Raw genomic sequence first — 27,455 nt, 5'->3', positions numbered from 1 at the left:
TTTACATCGGGTTTCGATTCGTGAGATCCGCTGGTTCACTGCTTAAAACACGTTAGCACAGACTCAGGACCAACATTAACACGTTCACAACTGTGCATAGCAATCTGTGCTTTTTGGCCGATCGCATATTCATTTGTGCTAGCTCTCAATTTACTGTCACGCTGAAAACTGTCTAAGAGCTCCTGAACGTCCTTTGCGGTCCAGTTTTCTAACGGTCGAACTTTAAATGTACGCGCCAAATCAGTGTCTGGACAATTGCGCACAAACATCATTGCAACTTCTGAATTCAAATTATCCATACACCTACCCTGAGCTTTGAGACACTCATCAGCAATGTCTGCTGCCTTATTTAGACGTAACCAATAGTCAACAGGGCTCTCACCTTGTCTAGGTAATGTGCTGTAAAAATCAGCAAGTGGCATACTGGAATAGGACACATTACTGAAATGTTGTTTAAGTATGCTGTATATTAACTCTGGGTGTGCTTTGCAGTCTAACGTAGGGTTACTGCGTAGGGTTACTTTTACAACATCTCTTGCTCTACCCATAAGGTGACCAATTATTTCATCTGCTTGATCTGGGGTATTGACATTTCTCTTTTTTAGGTAGAGCTGCATCATGTCAACCCATTCTTGAACATCACATCTACCCAGACTGTCTCCTCTAAATATAGGAGGTTCTTTATCATCTGACTTCAAGATGACATTCAACTGAGATAAATCGAGATTAGCACATTGAGAACTGGTGCTGGTCTTATTACTAGTCCCAGCGAATCCACCCTCTGACAAAAGTCTAGCAGTAACTGATTCGCCGATTTTTCTACCCAATTCTTCAACTAAGACGCCAAGATCACTGACGTCACGATCGCTAGACACCTCCATTTTATCTGGTCTGGGAGTAGACGTGACAGGGAAAGTCTGGTTGACATCATGAATCATGTAATTCTCCTTTTCCTTATGGTCACTGGCCCTAAAATTTACTTCACTCTGTCCTGATTTTGTACTAGAAAACTGCATCAGGTATTTACCCCGTCCAACCCCAAACAATGAGCTATCAGCACCACCCTCAGCCATTTTAGGATACCCCTAATGCTTAAATAAGGCACTAAAATGAATCAGAAAAAAAACTCTGTCAATAACAGTCACTTAGCTGCAGTCCAACGATTTTCCCGTTGCTCGAAAGTTCGTTGAAAGAGGAGAGGAAAAAAAAGTTTTCAATTCCGTTGACAACAGGCTAATTGTCCATCCGAATCCCACGGCGTTTCTGCTGCACACCTCCCTCGTCAGTCCCTCGATGATCTGCTTCACGCGAAGCCGAAAACCCGCGTAGACTCGTCACACTCCGTTCTTGTCGGTCCCTCGATAATCTGCGTTGTGTTGATCATAACGGCCTCTCCAGCGCTTCAACCCGTGCCTCACTCCGGTGGACACCCCCTCAGCGTCGCGTCGATCATGAACGGGATTCACGGCACCATTGTAACCCTTCTCGGTTCGTGTGTTCTTTCATTTCAATAATGACCACGCGAAAACAAATTTGCTGAGCATATTCACTTTAGTGTTTACTGCAATTGAGGAAATCTGGAAAAGACACGAAGAACATCAAACAGACAATAAGTACTGCTGGTCCGGTCATAAAACATCCTTCTCAACAGCTCACGTGAACTGAGAAGATAAACATTTTTTTTTTCTTGTTACATACAAATATGACTCAGTCTCTTTTTCTTTTATAAATATAGAACAAAAATTGCACAGAAGAAAAGTAATACATCATACCTGGAAAAGACACGAAGAACATCAAACAGACAATAAGTACTGCTGGTCCGGTCATAAAACATCCTTCTCAACAGCTCACGTGAACTGAGAAGATGGCTGATTCAACCCATTGTACACCCTTCTTGCCTGTAGATGTCTCCCTCTTTCCAAGATGCATTATTTAAATAACCAATGAACAGGATTAATTGAACAAGAACAAATATTTTATAACTAAAATAAGCATTTTGACACTATTCACACTTAGTTTCTGTTTTTACTTTCTTTACTCTGTTACACCTGCGGTTTAAAAAAAACAAAGTAGGAGAATAGTATGTGTCAACAGCGGGAAAAATTCATGCAGTGTGTGCATGTCAAAAACTCAATTCAGATTTGAAGCTTGTGACATATAAACACACACATCAACCCGATCATTTTATTTATCGTTCATGTAAACACTACGTTTGGATTCATCAATCGGAATTAATTAATTACAACTGAAACAAAAGTTGTACATGTAAACATGAGAGGGATGAAAATATTCATATAGACCTAGCCTATTCATAGATCATATTCACATCACAGAATTAAACTCTTATTAAAAACAAGAGACTAAAGTGGAGCTGAATTATTATCTTATATTCTCCAGTTACACACATATGAGACCTGTCACTGAAATTGGGTCAATTTAAAGGTTTGAAATAAAAATATACTCACAGTAGTGTAATGTCTTCAGTTTATAATGAGGATCCTCCTTCATTTCAGAGAGCAACTTCATTTCTGATTTTCCTGTTTTATTCACAGACAGATCCAGTTCTCTCAGGTGTTCAGGGTTTGATCTCAGAGCTGAAGTCAGGGCAGCACAACCTTCATCTGTGATGCCACAATCCTTCAACCTGTAGAGGACAATGACACACACTTCACTCTCTCAGTTCAGATCAGATCAGTTTAGCAGTGAATCCATTATTAAAGAGAAAGTTCAAACTTAAAGCACAAATTAATGTTTGATGGATCATTGGATTGAGATCTAAAATGTCACAAAACATGATCATAAAACATCTAAAGTATCATTCAATCAGGAAAATTAATCTCTTATTTGCACTTTATTAAAATGCAGCCTTGAGCAAAATCTGCTTTAATACATGACACTATTCACAACATAGGTTTTACTGTTACTTACATCTGTACTATGTAATATATATGGAGTATCAATTAGTGTGTGTGTGTTTTAATTTTCCAAAATTAACCCCCTGAGGTCGGCTATCGCGCCGGCTTGTTTTTTTCCTTATCAGTGAAAAAAAATAAATAAAATAAAATATTACTTTTTATCTTATATGCTTGTGTTGAACATCAATCGATCCTGTTAAGTGTGTATTATTTTTGTGTATACTCACAATAAAAACAAAGTGTTGTGCTTTTCGCCAAATAAAGAAAAATAAACATGATGCGAGTTCTGCTTTCTCTCTGTCAGTGTAGTCAATTCTGAAACGCGTCCGAAAATGAACCATAACTCAGCGAATACTCAGTCAAACAGGCATACAGACACACAGGCATGAAGCTTGAATTCTCCTCTTTTAAATGAAGTAATTTATATAAAAAACAAATATTCTCAGCTTGTGAAATCTGTATTAAAAGAGAGCGATTCCAGTCGAGCTAATTAGAGCTCATTCAGATGTAATGTGACCCCGCCCACGGAGAGCGCGCGCTAGTCAAACGCAAATGTCTGTGGCAATCCACGCAAACTGTGAACGCCCCCATATCAGCTCGAGAAAACACATCAGATCATTGTACTTGTTTACACAGTCTCGCAGCGCTGTGAGGAATAATACTATAATGGAAAATTTACCTCAGAAGTACGAGGAGCAACAGATCCGAGGCTATGGAATAATGTAGTAAGTTTTTTTTTCATTCTCAAGTGCGGCGCGTTTCTGTGCATGAATGAATGAATGAATGAACGGCAGAGATGCCGCTGTTTACCACAACTGGCAAAAGACGGTTTAAATTTGAATCGTTTCTGTCTGTGAATGTTTCGCTTTTAGCAAACTGTATTGCTATAGGCTACTGAGTAAAAATCGAGTGAAATATGTTGAAATAAAATGTATTTGTATAAGCAACGTATTAAACTGCAAATTAACATTTATATTTCTTATAATAAAAACGAAAGTTACTATGTTACAGACATATGAAAGACAACATTTCATTGATTAGTTTTGGATAGATTATACATTTTTACTGTAAAATAACTGCCACCTCAAATAAGCTTTTGTTTGCCAATTTTTGCTCATATGTTAAATATAGTATGTTTTGTCAAAAATAATCAAATAATAAGTTATAGTGTTTATTCCAATGTAGCCAAGGCTATATTCAAGTAATGAATCCTTAACTTTGAAATATGTATGATAAAATGTATACTTTAGTTTTTACAAAGAAAGATTACACTTGAATTGTTGTTGTAATTGTAACCTTTTTAATAAAAAAAAAAAAAAATACAAGGTAGATGCAAACAAACTAATAAAAGGCAAATATAAGCCTTTTCTTTAAAATAATTTTTTATTGTGTTTTATTAGTGACAAATTTGGGGAGAGGATAAATATTCCAAAACTGAAAATACAGTATGAGAATTAACTGCACAATTACTAGACATGTTTTCCTTTTGATATTATAGGCCAATTTGCAAGCACAATTTGTGGAAAAAAAATATATATATATATATTGAGATGCTTCCAACTGTTGCTCTTGCATTCTTTCTTGTGACACACCTGAATGAATGGCTCATTAAGTATGCGGGCCCCATTGTCTCCAGGTGCGAACCACTAAATATGCATGATCGTTGACGCCCACTCCGCATATTGCCTTTCCAGACAGAAAGTGTTTTGCAAAATTTAAATCAATGCATTGTGTTATGTGAATGATTAGGCAGGATGATTTTCACATCATTTTGAAGAAAAAACACTAGGCGATGACATCCATTAGTCACAAGTCTTATTGACATATATTTAGAATGTGTTTTATGGCCTTATTTCAGAAACTTTAGTTTTTAGTTTTTTCAATAACCATGCATAAACATTATTCTCTCAAAAATGAAAACATGTACATGCATGGTGCTCACATATGATGGTAGCCCTGTTGGTGCTATATAGAGTGAATTTACACCTTTGCCATTAATATGTTTATAAGCAACTGAAAAAAGCAAAAATGTCAGGGCATGTCAGAACATCTCAAGGACCCCAAAAACACCTTAGACCCCAGAGGGTTAATAACAATACTTTAGAAAGTGTCAATGCAAAAAGATGAACATAATTAACAGTAAGAATGAATCCAGCATGTTCTTCATTTCTCAGTTCTGACTGTGTTGAGCTCGAGTCTGTTTAAAGTCAAGAGACTGAAATGTTGATTGTGTGTGAAAGTGTGTATTTCAGTGTGACTCTCAGTCCTGCAGTTTCATGTTATTGAGGATCAGCTCATTTCTTCAATCATTTACAGCTCAATAATCTGAACTCACAGCAGCAGAAAGAGGCTGAACACTTCAAATATACTTTACATTGTGATTCATGTGTGAGAGTCAAATATGATCTTACTCTAATTTCTCCAGTTTACAGTGAGGATTCTGTAGGACATCAGACAGCAGATTCACTGATTTTCCTATTTCATTCCATGACAGACTCAGTTCTCTCAGGTGTTCAGGGTTTGATCTCAGAGCTGAAGTCAGAGCAGCAAAACCTTCATCTGTGAGGTCACAATAACTCAACCTGTAGAGGACAATGACACACACTTCACTCCCTCAGTTCAGATCAGATCAGTTTAGCAGTGAATCCATTATTAAAGAGAAAGTTCAAACTTAAAGCACAAATTAATATGTTTGATGGATCATTAGATTGAGATCTAAAATGTCACAAAACATGATCATAAAACATCTAAAGTATCATTCAATCAGGAAAAATAATCTCTTATTTGCACTATATTAAAATTCAGTCTTGTGCAAAATCTGCTTTAATAAATGAGACTATTCACAACATAGGTTAGTTTTACTGTTACTTACTAGATCTGTACAATGTAATATGAATTGAGTGTCAATTAGTGTGTATGTGTGTGTGTGTGTGTGTGTGTGTGTGTGTGTGTGTGTTCATTTTGCAAAATTAAAAACAATCCTTTAGAAAGCGTCAATGCAGAAAGATGAACATAATTAACAGTAAGAATGAATCCAGCATGTTCTTCATTTCTCAGATCTGACTGTGTTGAGCTCGAGTCTGTTTAAAGTCAAGAGACTGAAATGTTAATTGTGTGTGAAAGTGTGTATTTCAGTGTGACTCTCAGTCCTGCAGTTTCATGTCATTGAGGATCAGCTCATGTGTTAAATAATTTACAGCTCAATAATCTGAACTCACAGCAGCAGAAAGAGGCTGAACACTTCAAATATACTTTACATTGTGATTCATGTGTGAGAGTCAAATATGATCTTACCTCAGTTTCCCCAGTTTACAGTGAGGATTCTGTAGTACATCAGACAGCAGATTCACTGATTTTCCTATTTTATTAAATGACAGATTCAGATCTCTCAGGTGTTCAGGGTTTGATCTCAGAGCTGAAGTCAGAGCAGCAAAACCTTCATCTGTGATGCCACAATCCCACAACCTGTAGAGGACAATGACACACACTTCACTCTCTCAGTTCAGATCAGATCAGTTTAGCAGTGAATTCATTATTAAAGAGAAAGTTCAAACTTAAAGCACAAATTAATATGTTTGATGGATCATTAGATTGAGATCTAAAATGTCACAAAACATGATCATAAAACATCTAAAGTATCATTCCATCAGGAAAAATAATCTCTTATTTGCACTATATTAAAATGCAGTCTTGTGCAAAATCTGCTGTAATAAATGACACTATTCACAACATAGGCTAGTTTTACTGTTAAGCCGACTGCACACTGCGATTTTGGCCATGATTTGGCCGTCTGAGACAAATTTTGCAAATCCTAAAGGTTTCCTCTGATCTTAGGCCAAAACCTGAAGTGTTTGATCGTTAGTTTGATATTAGGGCTGCACGATTGATCAAAATGAAACCGCACACGATCTAGTAAAGGCTGTGATTATTTTATGTGCAGCTTGTCAGTGAAGTACGGCTCTGTGATCGGTAGTAAATGCTGCTTGATCTGAAAGCCAGAGGGCGTCACACACACACACACACAAACTAAATATGTCCCACCGTAGAAGAACGATAACACACATAATTCCAGAAAATCCCTATCGGGCATCATACTATCTGTAGCTGAATAAACAGAAGATTGAAACGCTTTGATTGATTTATTAAATGTTGTCTTTTGTTGGACAAGAGGTTCATAAATGCTTCTCACTTTTGAGAAAGATGTTTGATGTGTGTTGCTTTTTCAAATGCACATTAAAAGCGACTCAAACTTGCAGTGCTTTCAGATGGAGCAGCGTTTACTACTGATCAGAGCCGTACGTCACTGACAAGCTGCACATAATAAATAATCACAGCTTTTGCGATTTCACAATAGCGATAAGCAAAATCGATTTCATGTCAATTGCGATTAATCGTGCAGCTCTATTTGATATGATCACCAACAAAAGATTAATGACCGTTGTGATAAAATGTTCCCTCTGACGAGATTCTGACAGTGTCTGAAGATTTGACTCTCAGTCCTGCAGTGTGAGTTCTCCTACGACAACCGTCACATTGTCTTCATTTTTAAGACAAGCCATGACCAAAATAAACATTAGAGATTTCTGTAGCCATCATTTCAATCCCATGTGTAACTCAGCTCACATCACCAAACGTGTCATTGATTGATAATGTAAAACATGTTCAATCATTTACAGCTCAATAATCTGAACTCACAGCAGCAGAAAGAGGCTGAACACTTCAAATATACTTTACATTGTGATTCATGTGTGTCACAGTGTTGGTTTATGTTCCCTGGTGTCCACTAGAGGTCCTCTTCCCCCACGGTGTCATTCACATTAGGAACTGCATTCCCCACAATCTTTGTCTGCACTCATCACTGTTCACTGCACCCAGCTGTTCCCCATCATGATTGTTAGTTTCTGTGTGTATAAATACCCTGCCTGTTAAGTGTTTGTTATGGAGTCCTTGTTATTCGTCACACCACTTTGAGGTCTGTTTCCGCTCTGTCCTTGCATGTTTATTTGTTTATTTGTTTATTTGTTTGATTATATGGATTTTGACCCCTGCCTGGATGATTACGATTTTGGATTACCCTGAATAATAAAACATACTGCAATTGGATCTCCCTGTTTCCCGTGTGTGTATCGTGACAGAAGGACTCCGTCATGTCAGGATCCAGCGGTATGTTTCTCAATCTCTCTTCCCCAGCCACCGAGCGGGAGAGAATACAATTTTTTGAGGACCCGGTTGGTCAAATTTTGCGGGACCCGTGGAGGCCGCAGTGGAGGAGGTGGTCGAGAGGAATCCCGACACCATTCTCCACTCTGGCCCCTCTTCGACCCTGGGCTGGTGATGTCCAGCCCAGAGCTCTGTTTGCCGCGGTTCCTGTCCAGCCCAGAGCCTGCACATCGCCATCAGAAACAGCGGAGGAGGAGGAAGACTTCCTGCCTCCCCAATGGACCAGAGGCCATCCCGGTGGCCGTCCCCGTGCAGCCCGCTGTTGTCCCGGAGGCCGTCCCCGTGCAGCCCGCTGGGATTCCGGAGGCCGTCCCCGTGCAGCCCGCTGGGATTCCGGAGGTCGTCCCCGTGCAGCCCGCTGTGGTTCCGGAGGTCGTCCACGTACAGGCCGCTGTCGTCCCGGAGGCCGTCCCCAAGCAGCTTGCCCTGCCAGCACCTCTCCAGCGCCTCGCCCTGCCGGCACCGCTCCAGCGGCTGGCCTTGCCGGCACCGCCCCAGCGTCTTGCTCTGCCAGCGCCATCCCAGTGCTTCACCCTACTGGTTCCACCGATGCAATCTACCGATCCAGAGACTGTTCAGGTCCCGTCTGCCGATCCAGAGACTGTTCAGGTCACGTCTGCCGATCCAGAGACTATGCAGGACCCGTCTGCCGATCCAGAGACTGTTCAGGTCCCGTCTGCCGATCCAGAGACTGTTCAAGTCCCTTCTGCCGATCCAGAGACTGTTCAGGTCCCGTCTGCCGATCCAGAGACTGTTCAGGTCACGTCTGCCGATCCAGAGACTGTTCAGGTCACGTCTGCCGAGCCAGTGTCTCCGGACAAGATGGCCGCCGCTGAGTCTGTGTCTCCGGACAAGATGGCCACCGCCAAGCCTGTGTCTCCTGACAAGATGGCCGCCGCCGAGCCTGTGTCTCCGGACAGGATGGCCGCCGCCGAGCCTGTGTCTCCGGACAAGATGGCCGCTGCCGAGCCTGTGTCTCCTGACAAGATGGCCGCCGCCGAGCTGGTGTCTGTTCCTGAGCCGGTGTCTGTTCCTGAGCCGGTGTCTGTTCCGGTTCCTGAGCCGGTGTCTGTGTCTGTTCCTGTTGCTGAGCCGGTGTCTGTGTCTGTTCCTGAGCCGGTGCCTGTTCCGTGGCCGCCCGAGGGGTTATCTCCACCATGGCCGCCCGAGGGGTCGTCTTGCCATGGCCACCGGAAGTGTCGTCTCCTCCCTGGCCGCCCTATGGACTGTCTGCTCCGCCCGGGCTGTCTGAAGGGACGTCTCCGCCCTGGCCGCCAGATGGACTGTCTGCTCCGCCCTGGCCACTTGAAGGGTCGTCTCCGCCCGATGGACTGTCTGCTCCGCCCTGGCCGCCTGAAGGGTCGTCTCCGCCCTGGCCGCCCGATGGACTCTCTGCTCCGCCGTGGCCGCCAGATGGACTGTCTGCTCCGCCCTGGCCGCCTGAGGGAAAGTGTCCACCCTGGCCGCCCGATGGGTCGTCTGCTTCTCCCTGGCCACCCGATGAACTATCTGCTTTGCCATGGCCGCCGACTGAACCATCACCCCCTGTTTCTGTTCCCTTCCATGGACCTGGCCCCCCATCCCTCCTCATGATCCCGGGGGGGGGGGGGGGGGGGGGTGACCCAACACTGTCACAGTGTTGGTTTATGTTCCCCGGTGTCCACTAGAGGTCCTCTTCCCCCATGGTGTCATTCACATTAGGAACTGCATTCCCCACAATCCTTGTCTGCACTCATCACTGTTCACTGCACCCAGCTGTTCCCCATCATGATTGTTAGTTTCTGTGTGTATAAATACCCTGCCTGTTTAGTGTTTAGAGTCCTTGTTATTCGTCACACCACTTTGAGGTCTGTTTCCGCTCTGTCCTAGCCTTTTCTTGTTTATTTGTTTATTTGTTTATTGGATTGATTATATGGATTTTGACCCCTGCCTGGATGATTACGATTTTGGATTACCCTGAATAATAAAACATACTGCAATTGGATTTCCCTGTTTCCCGTGTGTGTATCGTGAGAGTCAAATATGATCTTACCACAGTTTCTCCAGTTTACAGTGAGGATTCTGTAGTACATCAGACAGCAGATTCACTGATTCTCCTATTTTATTCCATGATAGATTCAGTTCTCTCAGGTGTTCAGGGTTTGATCTCAGAGCTGAAGTCAGAGCAGCAAAACCTTCATCTGTGACGTCACACTTACTCAACCTGAGAAGAGAACAATGACACACACTTCACTCTCTCAATTCAGATCAGATCAGTTTAGCAGTGAATCCATTATTAAAGAGAAAGTTCAAACTTAAAGCACAAATTGATATGTTTGAGGGATCATTAGATTGAGATCTAAAATGTCACAAAACATGATCATAAAACATCTAAAGTATCATTCCATCAGGAATTTTTTTTATTTATTTGCACTATATTAAAATTCATACTTGTGTAAAATCTGCTGTAATAAATGACACTATTCACAACGTAGGCTAGATTTACTGTTACTTACTAGATCTGTACTATATGTAAATTTGTATGGAGTGTCAATTTGAGGGTGTTTGTGTTTTCATTTTACAAAATTAAAAACAATACTTTAGAAAGTGTCAATGCAGAAAGATGAACATAATTAACAGTAAGAATGAATCCAGCATGATCTTCATTTCTCAGTTCTGACTGTGTTGAGCTCGAGTCTGTTTAAAGTCAAGAGACTGAAAAGTTGATTGTGTGTGAAAGTGTGTATTTCAGTGTGACTCTCAGTCCTGCAGTTTCATGTTATTGAGGATCAGCTCATGTGTTCAATCATTTACAGCTCAATAATCTGAACTCACAGCAGCAGAAAGAGGCTGAACACTTCAAATATACTTTACATTGTGATTCATGTGTGAGAGTCAAATATGATCTTACCCCAGTATCTCCAGTTTACAGTGAGGATTCTGTAGTACATCAGACAGCAGATTCACTGATTTTCCTATTTTATTCCCAGTCAGACTCAGTTCTCTCAGGTGTTCAGGGTTTGATCTCAGAGCTGAAGTCAGAGCAGCAAAACCTTCATCTGTGAGATCACAATTACTCAACCTGTAGAAACAATGACACACACTTCACTCTCTCAGTTCAGATCAGATCAGTTTAGCAGTGAATCCATTATTAAAGAGAAAGTTAAAGCACAAATTAATATGTTTGATGGATCATTAGATTGAGATCTAAAATGTCACAAAACATGATCATAAAACATCTAAAGTATCATTCAATCAGGAAAAATAATCTCTAATTTGCACTATATTAAAATTCAGTCTTATGCAAAACCTGCTTTAATGAATGAGACTATTCATTACATAGGCTAGTTTTACTATGTTACTTACTAGATCTGTACTATGTAATATGTATGGAGTGTCAATTTGAGTGTGTATGTGAGTGTGTTTTCATTTTACAAAATTAAAATCAATACTTTAGAAAGTGTCAATGCAGAAAGATGAACATAATTAACAGTAAGAATGAATCCAGCATGTTCTTCATTTCTCAGTTCTGACGGTGTTGAGCTCGAGTCTGTTTAAAGTCAAGAGACTGAAATGTTGATTGTGTGTGAAAGTGTGTATTTCAGTGTGACTCTCAGTCCTGCAGTTTCATGTTATTGAGGATCAGCTCATGTGTTCAATCATTTACAGCTCAATAATCTGAACTCACAGCAGCAGAAAGAGGCTGAACACTTCAAATATACTTTACATTGTGATTCATGTGTGAGAGTCAAATATGATCTTACCTCAGTTTCTCCAGTTTACAGTGAGGATTCTGTAGTACATCAGACAGCAGATTCACTGATTTTCCTATTTTATTATCAGAGAGATTCAGTTCTCTCAGGTGTTCAGGGTTTGATCTCAGAGCTGAAGTCAGAGAAGCAAAACCTTCATCTGTGACGCCACAATAACTCAACCTGTAGAGAGATGAAAATCAAGTAGCATAATTTAAACACTATCAAATACCTTTCCAACAAATGTAAAATTCTAATCCAAGGTTCATGGTCAAATGCTTCTATTTACAACGTGTTTTTAGCATGGTAAGAAATGTCGCCAGACATGTTTGCTGATCTCTTTTTTTGTTTGCGAATCCTCTCATTTACAAAAAGACCGATTTTCTTTATGCAGTGTAGACAACTTTATTGTTTATAATGGAACTTTGTGAGATTGTGGACAGTAATGACAAAAGTAATGGCTTGTAAATAATCTTAAATGTCTCATTGTTGCTATTCTTGTTATGTAAGAGTCGTTGCTACACATTAAATCTGCACTTTACTAGAGAACCATCACTAGTTTCACATACTCAGGGATGTGATTCTTAATTGTCAATTTCACAGTAAAATTAAAATGTGAAGTTTTAGTAAACTTTAATCTAAACATCAAGTAAATGTTTAATTGTCCATCTAATAGTAAAATATAAATGTATGACTAAATGTAAACCATATATCAAATGTTTTTTAGGAGATTTGAGCTACTTGAATGAAATTAGCTGTTTCTCCAGTTTTTTGCTTGGTCTTCATTTCTTTTATCATTTCTTTTAAATATTTAAATTCCTTCTTTATGTGAAAGAACATTCAACTAGTAAACCTGAATTATTTATTCATACACACATTTTCTGACTTTGTTTGAATGCCTGAAGGAATTTTACATTGTCACGGTTTAAGAAACACATCAAATACTGACCACTGAACTCTTGACAACATCTGCAGCACTGAAGATTTATGAACTTTTATTTTCCTGATGTTTTAACAGTGAACTGATTGTTCTGATTGATACTTACTGAACTGATCTGGATTCTTTAATCACAGGAAGAAGCTTCTGAAGAACCTTTAGTTGTTCAGTTTTATTGTCTTGTCCAACAAAATCATTCATATCAAACTTGTCCAGCTTCTCCTCTGATGTCAACAACACAAAGACTACAGCTGACCACTGAGATGAAGAGAGTTTGGCTTCATTTATTCTTCCAGATTTCAGATACTGTTGTATTTCCTCCAATAGTGAACGATCACCCAGTTCATTCAGACAGTGGAACAGATTGATGGATTTCTCTGGAGAGTCAATGGTCCTGATCTTCTTCTTGATGTACTCAACTGTTTTATTATTGCTGTCAGATCTGCTTGTCTGTTTCATTAGTCTTTGTAGGAGAATCTGATTAGACTCCACTGACAGACCCAGAAGAAACCGCAGGAAAAGATCCAGATGTCCATTTTTACTCTGTAGAGCCTCATCCACAGCTCTCTGATGCAGCGCAGATAATAACACATGTTCTTCTGGTGAATTGAGCTGAAACCAGTCCTTTACTTTAGACCGCAAACTCTGTTTGGTGATTGAGTCAAACACATTTCTGTTGTTGGTTGTACAGGAGAGATGCACGTATAGAGCCGCTAGATGTTCCTGAATGCTCAGATGAACAAAGCAGAAGACTTTCCCCTGATACCAGCCAAACTCCTCTCTGAAGATCTGAGTGCACAATCCTGAGTAAACTGATGCTTCTGTCACATCAATGCCACACTCTCTCAGGTCTTCCTCATAGAAGATCACATTGCCTTTCACAAGCTGCTGAAAAGCCAGTTTCCCCAGTTTGAGGATCATGTCTTCATCTGTCACGTTCTTCTCATAGTCCTTCTCATGTTTGATGTTGGTCTGAAGGATCAGGAAGTGTGTGTACATTTGAGTGAGAGTCTTGGGAATCTCTCCAGTCTCTGCTTTGCTCAACATCTTCTCCAGAACAGTGGCTGAGATCCAGCAGAACACTGGGATGTGGCACATGATGTAGAGGCTCCTTGATGACTTCAGGTGTGTGATGATTGTATTTGCCAGACTCGGATCACTGATTCTCTTCCTGAAGTATTCCTCCTTCTGTGGATCATTGAAGCCTCGTACCTCTGTCACTCGATGGACACACTCAGAGGGGACGAGATCGGCTGCTGCTGGTCTGGAGGTGATCCAGATGAGAGCAGAGGGAAGCAGATTCCCCACAATGACGTTCGTCAGCAGCACGTCCACTGAGGCTGATTCACTTACATCACACAACCTCACATCGCTCTGAAAATCCAGAGACAGACGACACTCGTCCAGACCATCAAAGATGAACAACACTTTATATTTGTCCCTGGATATTTCCATTTCTTTAGTTTCAGGGAAAAAGACATGAAGAAGATCTGAAAGACTGAGTGTTTTGTCCATCAAATTAATCTCTCTGAAAGGAAGTGGAAATATGAGCTGGACATCCTGATTCTCTTTGTCTTCAGCCCAGTCCAGGATGAACTTCTGCACAGAGACTGTTTTTCCAATGCCAGCGACTCCCTTTGTCAGCACAGTTCTGATGGGTTTGTCTTGTCCAGGTAAAGGTCTAAAGATGTCATTGCATTTGATCGGTGTGTCCACTGTTGCTGCTCTCCTGGATTGTGTCTCAATCTGTCTCAGCTCATGTTCATTACTGATCTCTCCACTCTCACTCTCTGTGATGTAGAGCTCTGTGTAGATCTCATTTAGGAGTGTTGGGTTTCCCTGCTGTGCTGTTCCTTCATACAGACACTCAAACTTCTTCATCAGATTTGATCTAAACCTGTTGAGGACTTCATGGCTGTAAAATTAAAATACCACAGTATTAATAAACACAATGTCTTTTTTTAATCATATATTTTGTTGAAATGTAATACCTGAGATCAGTCTGTGTATCTCCACTCTTAAAATCTACTGGCCGAATCATAGACGCGTCTCTCCTCATAGACACACAGCTGGGCTCTGGTTCTGATCTCTTCAGATGAAATGAACTATAACAGAGTTTAAAGTTAAACATATTTGCCATATTCAACATATTACATTAGCCTGACTACGTCAGACTTCGTACTTCCGCTCAATTTCAGTTCGCTTCTGTACTCAGTCTGAGATAGCGACCTATCTTCCCGTTTTCCTCCGGCCTCAAAACAGCCGGCCAATCAACGAACAGAGGGCGGGCTGAGAGCCGTGACGTAGACGCTGATTGAACCGTGGATGCGTAGATTTACTTCACATAATCTGCAAAAGTCGTTCAACAGCCATGTTCACTCTGGTATTTCACTCGATGGTTTTGTTTTCGCATCATACATGTGTTTACAGCATAGATGGGTTTACAGTGGAAGTTCGATGCGGCTGAGCCTGCGCACACACGTCATAACCAAGCGTTATGTGATTTGCTTACGGGTAACCAATGATTTTATACTTCAGACAAGCTTTTAACCCCCCCCCCCCCACCACGAGAAAGAAAACGCTTTTCAATTATGCCCTTCCAGACTCTGTCTACGAAGCAAAGCGAAGTAGAAGAGTTTGGTATTACCAGGCTAATATTACATATCCATTTATCAATAAAACAATCACTCTTCATAATTATTTAATTTACACTGTTATTACAAAAATTGTACATTGAAATTAGTTCTATCACAGATGTTTCTCTGTGTGAGCAACACTATACTGTATGCATTAAAATATTACATTAAAACATTCTTCGTGTACATTGTTTAAATCTTGTAGAATATATTACTGATAATGATCTGATAATATAAAATGCCATACTATAATCATATTTTATAGAAATGAAATACCTGAGATCAGTCTGTGTATCTCCACTCTTAAAATGTTCTGGCCGAATCATAGACCCGTCACTCCTCATAGACACACAGCTGGGCTCTGGTTCTGATCTCTTCTGATGAACTGAACTATAACATAAATATATTTAAGTTAATAAACTGAATTACTGTATTCAAAAATCACATATTAATTTATCCTTAAAGAATTTATTTTCACAATGTTGACTAAAAAAAAAACTGTAAAATGAACCAAGTGCTCTCATATACGTCTCATGTGTAACACAACATACACTAAAATATTAGCTACACATAAAAATAACTGTAAGCAATGTCCAAAAAGAATTTCTCATATCTTGTAGAATATATTACTGATAATGTTCTGATAATATAAAATGCCATACTATAATCATATTTTTATAGAAATGTAATACCTGAGATCAGTCTGTGTATCTTCACTCTTAAAATGTTCTAGCCGACCCATAGACCGGTCACTCCTCATAGACACACAGCTGGGCTCTGGTTCTGATCTCTTCTGATGAACTGAACTATAACATAAAGAAAAATTATTGGTGATAATATTTTAATATAAGTTCTTTAAAGGTAGGCTATTTTAATAAATAAATAACTGACTGTTCTAATTGTTTTCAATAAAATTAAAGTTTTTAACCTAATAAAAACATCTTCTTTACTACAATTTAAAGATGATTTAATCTGGAGTTTATTCAAAATACCTGCAACCTGGATAAAAATCTTCATCTCTGGATGTTTGAGTTTCATCCATGATGAAGCTGAACAGTTGAAACAGAATCTGATCTTCACCACTGACTCTGAATGGAAATGACAAACAATAATTCAGCTGAACGGAACCTGAGATTCAGAGAAACAGGATCATGAGACGCGGCGTTCACTCAAATACACAATGTTAGTCGTATATTAACACACATGCTAAATAAACCACAGACAACACGAAACAATGAAACCATGTTTTGCTCTAAAATGAAAAATATTAATCAAACACATAAAATAACGAATATGTGCTTTAGGGGAAATAGGCTAATATTGACCTAAATGCGGAAGTGACCTGTAAAACGTCTCGAGACCTGAACACTCACCTTGATCAACGTTTGATCACACTCAGATTCACGAAATCCACCGCCGTTTCTATCAAGTAGCCTAGTTAGACGTAAATATTAGCTTTTGCGAAGGTTTCCATTTCACTTTGCATTTGATACTCAGTAGCCTATAGAATCGATTCTGGCTGTGTTTAAATGGCAAAACATCAACTCAGTTCATTTACTTTCACTTTTTATTTGTTCCGCGCAAAACAATAGTGTTGTCCGGTTCGTGAACGAATCGTTCTTTTGAACCGGTTCTTTTAGTGAACCGGTCGAACCAGTAGCCTACGTTAAATCGGACTGAATCGTTCGAAACAGTACGCGTCGTTACTCACTTTCCATGCCTGACTGTCCCTCCTACTCGAAATAAAACAATAACCCGTAGTATATTTTACTTTTACTCCAGTAACTCCAACAGTTCACTGGACTGAGACAAGTTGTGCTGAGAGAACTGATGAGCACGAGCAGCGGTACAACGTAGGTACAGCGGTTCTCAATCACCAGTAGACACACTGAGAAACATGATGAGCTGATGAGCTGAGCATGCGTGTAATTTTTTTCAGAGGGAGGAAATGCATGTTTTTTAAGTATTTTGTTGAACATCAGTAAGTGTAACAAAATAAAACATGTTGGAAACATGTTTAGGCCTATCACATAATTACTGTCTTATCAATGTATTATTTTAAAGATTGGAAAGACAATGAATGGATTGTAAAACTGTCAAACTAAACATTTATTATTATACTAAAACTAACATTATTTTCAGGAACAGTTGATAATAAATCTTTGACGTAAACTCTTGCCAAGGTTTTAAGGGTGCAAAGTAAATGTTTAATAGGGTTGTATTGGACTAAGAATATTTAGCCGATTCTAGAGATTTTATTGGTCATGTGAATCACAGTAGGCTACTGATTGCCTACACCACACTGATCCCTTAACCTACCAACCTACCCATCATTGTAACCTTAACCAATGAAATTAGCTGCAGGGCGGGATTTTCGCTTAACTGGTTTGCGCCCAGTGGGATTTTTTAATTTTTTTATTTTTTTTTTATAAAAAGATTAAAAATACGGGAAAATATTTAAAATACTTGAAAATATTTAAACGAGATGATAGCGGGATAGCAAGGTACAATACAGGAGAATCCCTGGAAAAACGGGAGGGTTGACAGGTAGCCTATGGACTGAGACATGTCCTTCCGTGGTCTGTCAAAGAGGGAAGCTCATTTTCGGCCTACATCATAAAATTGTCCATTTATTTATAAGTAAATTCTGCCCTACGTTCCTTTTCAAGAAAATGGTCTGTGACCCTGTCGTACCAACTAGGCGTCTTTTCCAGTGACTTGACCAGTATCCTCTCAATGGCCAGCAGAGCTAGGCTGCTTAAACGGCCTTGGCCCATTGTGTTACGGGTGTAGGACTTGAGCCGCTTTAAACAGGAGAAGCTCCTTTCTACACCTGCAGATGTAGCTCCAGTTGTTGCCACTAATGAGAACAGTTTGTAAAGCTGAGGCATTGCACTGTCCAACTCCATGTCTTTAAGGAACACCAAGTAATCACACAGCTTTCCCCTGTTACCCTGCAAGTACTGATCTGAATGGACTTGAAGTTCTGACCTCAGTCTCCCTGAATCAAAGTGATGGCCATAACTTTTCAGGACACTTTGGAAGGCCTCCTGTGGAAATACTTGTCTCATGTCATCAAATTTCCCTGGATTGACTAATTCTAAGAAGAGCATACTTACCAAATTTGAAAAACGTTGAGGAATCTGCTCCAAGATGTTATCAAAGATGGCCATGTACAGATTTCTGTATCGCTATTGGGGATCCTGCAATTGGGTAAGATGGCGCTTTCTCATGGTGGCTCATCTCGTGGGTCTGATGTGAGATCTGCTTTTTTGGCATAAACAGCTTGGAAAGCCCCCTCTGACCTCTTCTCTTTGACAAATGCAAGAAGAGACTCAATTCTTTTCTTGCAGTAAAAAACATCCATTGCCCTCTGCTGGTTAATATCAAAGGCCACATCAGTCTCAGAGAAGATTTGTTCAAATGTGTACAACATGAACACAAACTCAAAATCCTCCAGTTTCCTCACAAAGCCTTTGGCACAATCCAGTGTATCATCATCCATTGTTGTTTCTGCAATGATGTTCTCAAATGTCTGCAGGAGGCCATCATAATTGTTTGCCACAGTGCTCACTATCCGTGATGTGAAATTCCATCGAGTAGGAGCGTTTCTGGGCAACCTTGAACAGCCTGCAGACTCCAGAAAAGATGTCCTCTTTGTGGATTTTGAAAAAAAAAAAGAGTGGCATTTAGCCCCCTGTGACAGCACCAGATTCAGTCTGTGTGCACAGCAATGCACAAACATTGCACTGGGGGCTATTGCTTTCACTTTGGCCTGCAGACCATTGAGATCTGAAGCCATGATCATAGGTCTGTGCCACAAGCTTATCCTTAAAATTGTAGCCCTGCATGTTCATTTCCATTCATTTTTGACATTATAGGGGAAGCCGAGCTTCCCTTGCAGTCTTAAAGAAATCCCCACTGATGTCCTTCATAGCTAGTCAGGTTGGGAGAACAAATCAGCAAGATTTTAGGCTTCTAATAAGGTTAGTTGAAGTAGTTTATTATCAGCGGTGATGTTTAAACATTTGTCACTGCGAAGAGGAATGCGTAAAATGGCGCACGAGGACTTCATGGATGAATCGAGCGAGTTGGTGAATCATTTCACTCAAAGGAACCGATTCGCTGCAATGAACTTTTCAACGTAAGCCAAACAAGACCCGCCTACATTTCTCTCCTCTCTTCTCCTGCTCGCAGTTCTAGTTCTCCAGCTTTCAACAAGTTATGTGCGGCGCTTAGTAGTGGTGGGCAGATCGAGGCTTCGTGAAGCAATGAAACAGTTGAACCAAATGGGCCATATTGTTTCAAGGCTTAGAATCAATCCGACACCCGTCTCAACGGTGACACCTAGTGGTCACTTGCAGGTGTTGATCTGAAACAACCTTGACGAGCCATTAAAAAAATGTGTTGTTTTTTATTATTGTATTATATGTGAAGCTTGTATATTAATAAAAGAAATCAAGCCACAATGTCTCACTTTTTTAGAGATTTTTATTCAAAAATATTAATTTCTCTGCTTTTGAAGGACTTAGCCTACTTCTTTTTTTACAGATAATTTCTCCAGCCTTTGAAAAAATCCTCTCACAAGGGACACTTGTTGCTGGCATGCAAATATATTTTTTAGCTAGGACATACAAATGAGGAAAGATTACTGCTCTCTCTTTCCAGTAAGTTATGGGATTATGAGTTCTGGGCAAATACGCATCGTTGATGTATTTTTTCACTTCCACTGTGGCATCAGCTGTAGCATTGTGTGTCATATGTAGACCTATAAAATGTATATTCACACAATATTATATTCTATTATATTCACATTGAAGCTATTTTTAACATGATTGGCAGTTGTGATTGGGACATTAGGTTGTAGGGCATAGGGCTATGGACTTTCTAAACAGTGTCCCAAAAGTTTGTAATTATATTTCAATTATAATTATATTTCAAACAATGCATACCTTGCTTAGATGGCCCAGTAGTGTCAGTAGCAGGCCTAGGTACAGGGGGAATGCCATCCTGCACCCTGCAAAATGGCAGGATGAGTGCTCCTCAAATGGCGCATCATGGATGATGTATTGTTGCAGTAGGCTAGCTGCCGATCACAATACATACATCTCACTTTATTTGGGGTTTCTAAACGGAAATGCTCCCACACCACAGATGTACGCCATCTCTTCTGGGGAGCCTCCATTTTATCTATCTATGTATCTATCTATATGAATCTATTTATGTATCTAGATATGTATCTATAATCTATCTATGTATCTAGATATGTATCTAGATATGTACCTAGATATGTATCTAGATATAATCTATCTATGTCTCTATATATGTCTCTATCTATTAATCTAGCTGTCTATATATCTATATCTATTAATGTGTCACTATATGTTTACTCTGTCTGTCTCTAGCCTATCAGTCAATGTGTTGTGTAAATTTAAATCTAGCCTAAGCCTAAATAACCTATAACTAATCAAATCGCACTATAAATGTCACTATATCATCAAAAATCCGCTATCTCAAAATCAACTCCTCTCACAAAAACCCACGAGGTCAAGATGCGTTGATTTCACTTTTATACAGATGTGCGATTGTGTATACTGTTCCCGACCGTGTCAATCAAACGCTGATTCGGCGGACCACACCTCATGAAACACTTAGTGAAACACTTTGAGGCTTCGTTTGGCCATAGTCACGTGACATGGCTGTTTTGAATCACACTTCGGATCAGTGTTTCGAAACATCTGCGCTTCGGGATCTCGCAAAGCTTCGGAACGACTGTTTCGCGCCAGCCATCCCTACTGACGACACAGCTTAATGCTCATTGGTTTAAACAACCGTGATGTATTGTTCACTTTTAAAATGTTTGATTTTAAAACTCTGATATCATGTTTTATGTGTTTATACGTTATGTGTGAATATTCCCAAACTATCTGACATGCGATCTCTATGGGTTATGCAATGTAATTTTTATTAAAAAATTCACATATGTCTGTATTAAAGAAAAAAGACTGATAAACATGTATTTGTAAGTAGGCTAATAAGTAGGCTACTTTGGGTGTCTTGTTCATTATATTTATTTTCATATAAAAGCAACAGAACTTAAATTCCATCCAGTTTATTAGCAACACTGTGCACGAGTGTGAATCCCGTGATATCCATCTTTGATCTCGCAGATGTCAGATCCACTGCGAGAAGAGAGAACTGTCCGGCTTGCCTGCGCTTTTTTCACTCCTCCTCTCACTGCAGCCACCTACTCTCGCATTCATTTCAGGCAAGGCAAGGCGCATCTCAAACAAGCCTAGTCTCATATTTTAAGACACCGTTATGGTGATCAGTGTTTGCTTTAGTTGGGCTCTTGACCCTTAAATCATTAACTTTAGATTTTGTTTGGCTGTTGTATCTGAGTTATAACTGCCAGATGAACAAAGAGAAAAGTTGATCAGGTGGTGTTGGCTATATATGTTTTGACATAATTATAAATTTTACCTGAATCACTGAACTCATTTAGAGTCTAATCTCTGACTTAAATGTTTATTGTTGATTACAGCAGCTCTGTGATTCTACAGCAAATGATTTTCAGCATTTTCAATATAATCCAAAATATTTCTTTAAAGTTGTTCTGATCAAAAGACTTTAAAAATTACTTTATGTAGACACACTGACATCAATAATCAGTAGGGGTGTAACGATACGCGTATTCGTATCGAACCGTTCGGTACGAGGCTTTCGGTTCGGTTTTCGGTACGCACTACGTACCGAACGGTTCGTTGGACCATTTTTTCTGCCGACAAAAATAGTTATTTCAAATGAAGGCGCGTCGCGGGTGGCAAGCGCGCTCATAGAGGCTGGCACGACCAAAACATCAACTGGCAAATGCAATGTAAGGAACGAAACTGAGCTACTCTTATTGTGTTTGTGTGGACCGTTTATCAGTTTTGACCTGTGAAGCGGGACTCGCGAGCCCTATGCGCGAGCCTGATCAAGCAACACCACACAGCGCTAAGAGATCCAGACCAGTAAATAAAGCATTTGAATTTCAAATGCTTTTTGAATTCGGCACTGAAGTAATAACATCGCTGCGACAGCTAGTGCGAAACATGCACATTTCTCTGTTATTAACGGATCAAACAGCGCTGACGTGGAAACCAGGAAGAAACATCGTGCCATGAATGAACTGGCCGGTGTCAGATCAGCAACATTCACCGTGGATTTACTGTAGTAACACTAACTGCAAGGTATGGAAGTTTGTCAGGAATAGTGGGCTATAATGCTTTCAAGTAACATTACGTCGGTTTTATTTTGACATTATGAATACAATTGCTGCCCTCAAATGTTAATCTGAACTAAAATAAACCTTTGTTTATAACTAGGCTACTACTACAATATTACATTTCATTTTGTCCAAGGAGCTGTTTTGCTTTATATGCTCATAAGAAGAGTCAAGTATAGCTCCAGAATTGCTCAGTAAAAAAAAAGCAACAAAAGAAATACATAAAAAAATCATACTTTATGATGTTAGTTTCATTAAATAAAATAATAATAAAAAAAATTAATTCAAGGAAATTTCTCTGGCATTTATTTATTGTTGCTGTATGGAAAACGTACCGAACCGAACCGTACCGAACCGTGACACAAGTGTATCGTATCGAACCGAACCGTGAATTTTGTGAACCGTTACACCCCTAATAATCAGCCTGTGAATCTCAACAATGGTGACAATAATAAAGCATGTTGCAGTGCATTCTGGGTGCCACCAATCAAAACTCATTCATGACTCCCATCATGCATTGCGGTATGAATAAATTATGATCTGAATTGTCTTACTAATTTCCTTTCCCTAATTGAATATTCTGTTTGTCACCATTGTTGAGATTCCTACACTGATTCTTGATGTCTGTGTGTGCCTAAAAGCAGACTGATCTCATGAAATGGCGTATGTATGACACGCCAATTCGTATTTCCATTTTTGGCGTGTTATCAACACGCATAATCGCTTTTCAGCGTGTTTATCAACGCCGTTGACTTACGTTACATTACTATATATAATTAATATGACCTACCCCAACTGCGTCCCTAAACCTACCCATCACTGGGGTTAATACCATTTATGAGTGTTCCCCTACCATCCTAGGAAAAAAAAATATTGCTCCCCAGATGTAGATATACATTTTGCTCCATTTCGCTCGAACATTTAACGGCGTACACATACACGCGGAATCACTCGGACGTTTAACGGCGTGGATAGCTCAAAATGCGTATAAATAACACGCCACTTGACTTGAAAGTGGCGTGTATGTTTACGCAAAGTCATGATGTCATGTTGCTAAAAGAAAGATTTGTTTTATCAGAACAACTTTTAAGAAATCCTTTAGATTATTTAGAAAATTCTGGATCTTATGCTGTAGAATCACAATGATGCTGTAGTCAACAATATACATTTAAGTCAGAGATTAGACTCTAAATGAGTTCAGTGATTCAGGTCAAATGATGATGATGTCTAAACATAACCAACAACACCTGATCAACTTTTCTCTTTGTTCATCTGGCAGTTATAACTCAGATACAACAGCCAAACAAATCTAAAGTTAACAATTTAAGGGTCAAGAGCCCAAATAAAGCAAACACCGATCACCATAACGGTGTCTTAAGAATGTAATTTTCTCCTTCAGTGATTCTGCTTGTTAACATCAGGTGTTGTCAATAATGGTCAATCATCACTCAATGAATCACTTAATAGCTCATTAACTTTAACAATCTTGAGTGTTAATTTAACAATCATATTTTAACACTTTAACACTCTTGAGTCTGGAGCCATTTAAACTCCCAGGAGAGTTCATTTAACACTGGAGTTTTTGCTGTGTTATAATGATTTAATATCAGCAAATTGACTTATAAAATTTTTATTTCCTTTATTTCAAGGCTACTCAAATATAGTGATAAGTTAAAATCTTCCTTAAATGATTAAGGTATCATTAAAACCTTTAAAAAAAACTTTTTTTTACATAAAAAATTTACTTAGCAGAGGCTGTCTTTTGATATTGTACCTTCACCTTTAAAAGAAAAGGAACATATATGTACCTTTTAATGCTTGGGAACATATATGTAGCTTTTTGACCCTCAAAAAGGTTCATATATGTACCTTGAGGTCCAATAATAAGTCCTATGGGGTACGTTAGTGTAGATTGTACCTTGGGGGACAGAAATGGACTCCTACTGTACCCCTATTTCTGACAGTGAAGGCAACATTTTAGTACTAAAATATCAAACTAAAACTGAAATAAAAAGTTAACTAATAAAAAAATATATAAAAACGAACAAAAAAAGAGACAAAAACACAACAAAATTACTAATCCTTTAACCAAAAGTAAAATGCAAAATATAAAAAATAAAAGCAAAATATTAATAAATCAATAATGTTATCTCAATGACACTAAATGTGTTTAACAACAGATAATGGATGGTTGAAACTGAAACTCACCCCCCACAGGCTCATCTTCAGCTCAAACTCTTTTTCTCCATCAAAGATCAAACGCATTTTCAGCTGCCGAAAAAATCATTCATCAGACAAAAGTACAGACAATTAATAAATAACATCACCACACTGGACAATGGCAAAAAAACATATGTATATGCAGCAGCCGCATATCTTACATGATCTGTGTATCTATTAGCAGTAACGAGTCCATTCTTGCTCTGTAACAGTAATAATCAACAGCAGTGTAGCAGATCTAATCTGCCATTAACATTACCATATTCAATAACATGCTAAAACTATCTGAGAGTTGTCATGATTGAAATGATTTTACACTTAAAACACATAGAATCATGTGTAACATTATTATCCAATCACTTATTTTAACATTTGTGAATGATATAATCATTAGTAGTGGCAGTAGTGTATTATTATGACCGCCGCTAGCGTAGCTAGCGAAAGCGGTCATATATATAGAATTAATTTTGTTCCAATAATAATGAACGTAACTTTTCAAGAAACTAATCAAAATATAAATTGAAACTGAATAAAATATCTTTGAAACTGAAAAAGAATAAATCGCAGGCAAATTTTTTGACTTCATTTTTAATACACTGCATGTTTTGCTTACTATTTCTCATATTGCGTTCGCTGATCTGAACTTACAAATGCGCTTCCAGAGATTACATTTACGCTTCTGAAGTTTTCGTTTACGCTCCCAGAGTTTTCGTTCGCTGTTCTGACACATTTCTCTCGTGGGGGCGGGGCTAGTAGCAGTGTGTTCTCATTGGCTACTGAGGTTTTTATTGACAGCTTCTTGACCAGGAAGTGAAGACGTCAGTGCTGTGTTTATGTGTGGATGTGAGCGTCTGTAAGCACAGCTTTCTATTTCATTTTAATGATATTAAGTTAGGTTTGTTTTTTAATTTGATCTGTATTTACCTGCTGCTACCACTTTGTCGACTGAAGCTTTTAGGAGCACAAGAGATCTATTCAGGTGCAATTGTACATTAAAGTACTGTATATAATACTTACAATATTGTATAGTGTCCAATGTTTTCGGAGAATATTTGTTTATTACTGATGATTCTTTTGCATGTTAGGCTCTGATTAGGTTGAGCTGTTACAATTTAAAGAGAATACTAGCAAACGTGTGTGATATATTCAGCCGTCAAGAAAGTCAAACTTCAATCAGGTAATCAAGGTTGGCAACCATGGCCATCACACTACTCATTGTTAGCATGATATACATTTACACCATCAAAATTAATGATCACTTAAATAAGAGGAATTTAAACAATATGAAAATTACAATCGTGGCCTGCTGTCAGATGATAAGGGCATTTCATTACATATGTCACACAAAGAATGTTCTTGTTGCCATTTTTTTTTTTTTATTGATAATTGTATTTAGTTGTTTCATTTAATTAATACTATCTTCTAAGATTTAAAATTGTAAATATATTTTAACAATCATCAACCATTTCAATTGTGACTTATACAACCAGTTAAATTAATGTAATTGAAAATATGAATTAAATTAAATGTACATTCTTTATTGTCACTAAAGCATATACACAAGTATCAGAGTGAAGGTCTTGGATGCAATTATGTTGTTTAGTCAGAATTCACAAAACATTAACTGCATAATATAATGCACAGTATTCTCATATACATTACTATACAAAATGCACAATTACAAATACAGAATACATTTTAAAAATTCATATACATTTTAAATGTTGCAATGATTCTTTGAGCAGTTCCTGTTGCAGTACAAGTAACAAAGCAGTGACTGGACACAAGCAGTGCAAGGATAGTCCACCCAAAACATGAGAATACTCTCATTATTTACTCTCCTTCATGCCATCCCAGATGTATATGTCTTTCTTTTTCACATAAACATAGACAAAGATTTTTAAGGAAATAATCCATCTCTGTGAGTCCATAATACAAGTGGATTGTAACCCATGTACGTAAGACAGTTGGTCGGAAGTGATTTTTCGCATGGATTACCGTCACGCTCACTGTGTGCGGTTTTTAAAGCGTCTTTAGGACTCGCAGAGATGGATTACTTTCCTTACAATCTTGATTCGTGTTTATCTGTAGAAAGAAAGTAAAATGCATCTGGGACAGCTTGAGGGTGAGTAAAATAAGAGAGAATTTTATTTTTGGGTGAACTATCCCCTTAACATTCATTTGCTGTTGGTATGCTAATCCAAGATCAGCATAGACTAATAAGAATAAAGTGCAACCTCTTGTGAACTGTGTTTGTTTTAATCTAGAGGAAATTAAAATATTTGCTAGTTTATATTAAAATAAAATAAATCAGGTGTCTGAAGATCAAGATCCCAGTCATTCAAAGGTGATGTGTCTGAACAAAGTAAGATTATTGTCTGACAGGGACAGTGGATCTCTGGTACTATCACTCCATCCTCTGTATCAGCATCAGAATTTTGTTTATGGAAAAGTTGCTCCACTCCCTGGAAAATGAGAGAGGAAATGTATTATAATCTAAGTAACAATACAAACTGCTTTGAACTCCCA

General features: G+C 38.8%; 1 protein-coding gene across 2 annotated transcripts in view; it reads right to left on the bottom strand.

Moving 5' to 3' along the window:
- The window catches only part of LOC307167539 (NACHT, LRR and PYD domains-containing protein 12-like), a 34,146-nt gene extending 17,096 nt beyond the window's left edge, over positions 1-17,050 (bottom strand). Inside the window, exons 1-12 of one of the 2 annotated variants that reach the window (XM_079886716.1) lie at positions 16,813-17,050; positions 16,432-16,527; positions 16,132-16,245; positions 15,716-15,829; positions 14,795-14,908; positions 12,913-14,718; positions 11,879-12,049; positions 11,026-11,196; positions 10,168-10,338; positions 6,210-6,380; positions 5,327-5,497; positions 2,466-2,644 (exon numbers count right to left, since the gene is read on the bottom strand). In XM_079886716.1, the coding sequence (XP_079742842.1) occupies positions 2,466-2,644; positions 5,327-5,497; positions 6,210-6,380; positions 10,168-10,338; positions 11,026-11,196; positions 11,879-12,049; positions 12,913-14,718; positions 14,795-14,908; positions 15,716-15,829; positions 16,132-16,245; positions 16,432-16,481 (3,232 nt within the window). In that variant the 5' untranslated portion in view covers positions 16,482-16,527; positions 16,813-17,050. Of the gene's footprint in view, positions 1-2,465; positions 2,645-5,326; positions 5,498-6,209; positions 6,381-10,167; positions 10,339-11,025; positions 11,197-11,878; positions 12,050-12,912; positions 14,719-14,794; positions 14,909-15,715; positions 15,830-16,131; positions 16,246-16,431; positions 16,564-16,812 lie in introns of those variants that run through there. The other variant, XM_079886715.1, reaches the window with a different exon arrangement.
- Between the last annotated feature and the right edge of the window lie 10,405 nt (positions 17,051-27,455).

Source organism: Squalius cephalus (genome assembly GCF_949319135.1).
Source record: "Squalius cephalus genome assembly, chromosome: 11".
NCBI classification, from domain to species: Eukaryota; Metazoa; Chordata; class Actinopteri; order Cypriniformes; family Leuciscidae; genus Squalius; species Squalius cephalus.
The sequence above is the reverse complement of the archived record's forward strand: the minus strand, read 5'-3'. Positions and strand labels throughout refer to the sequence as shown.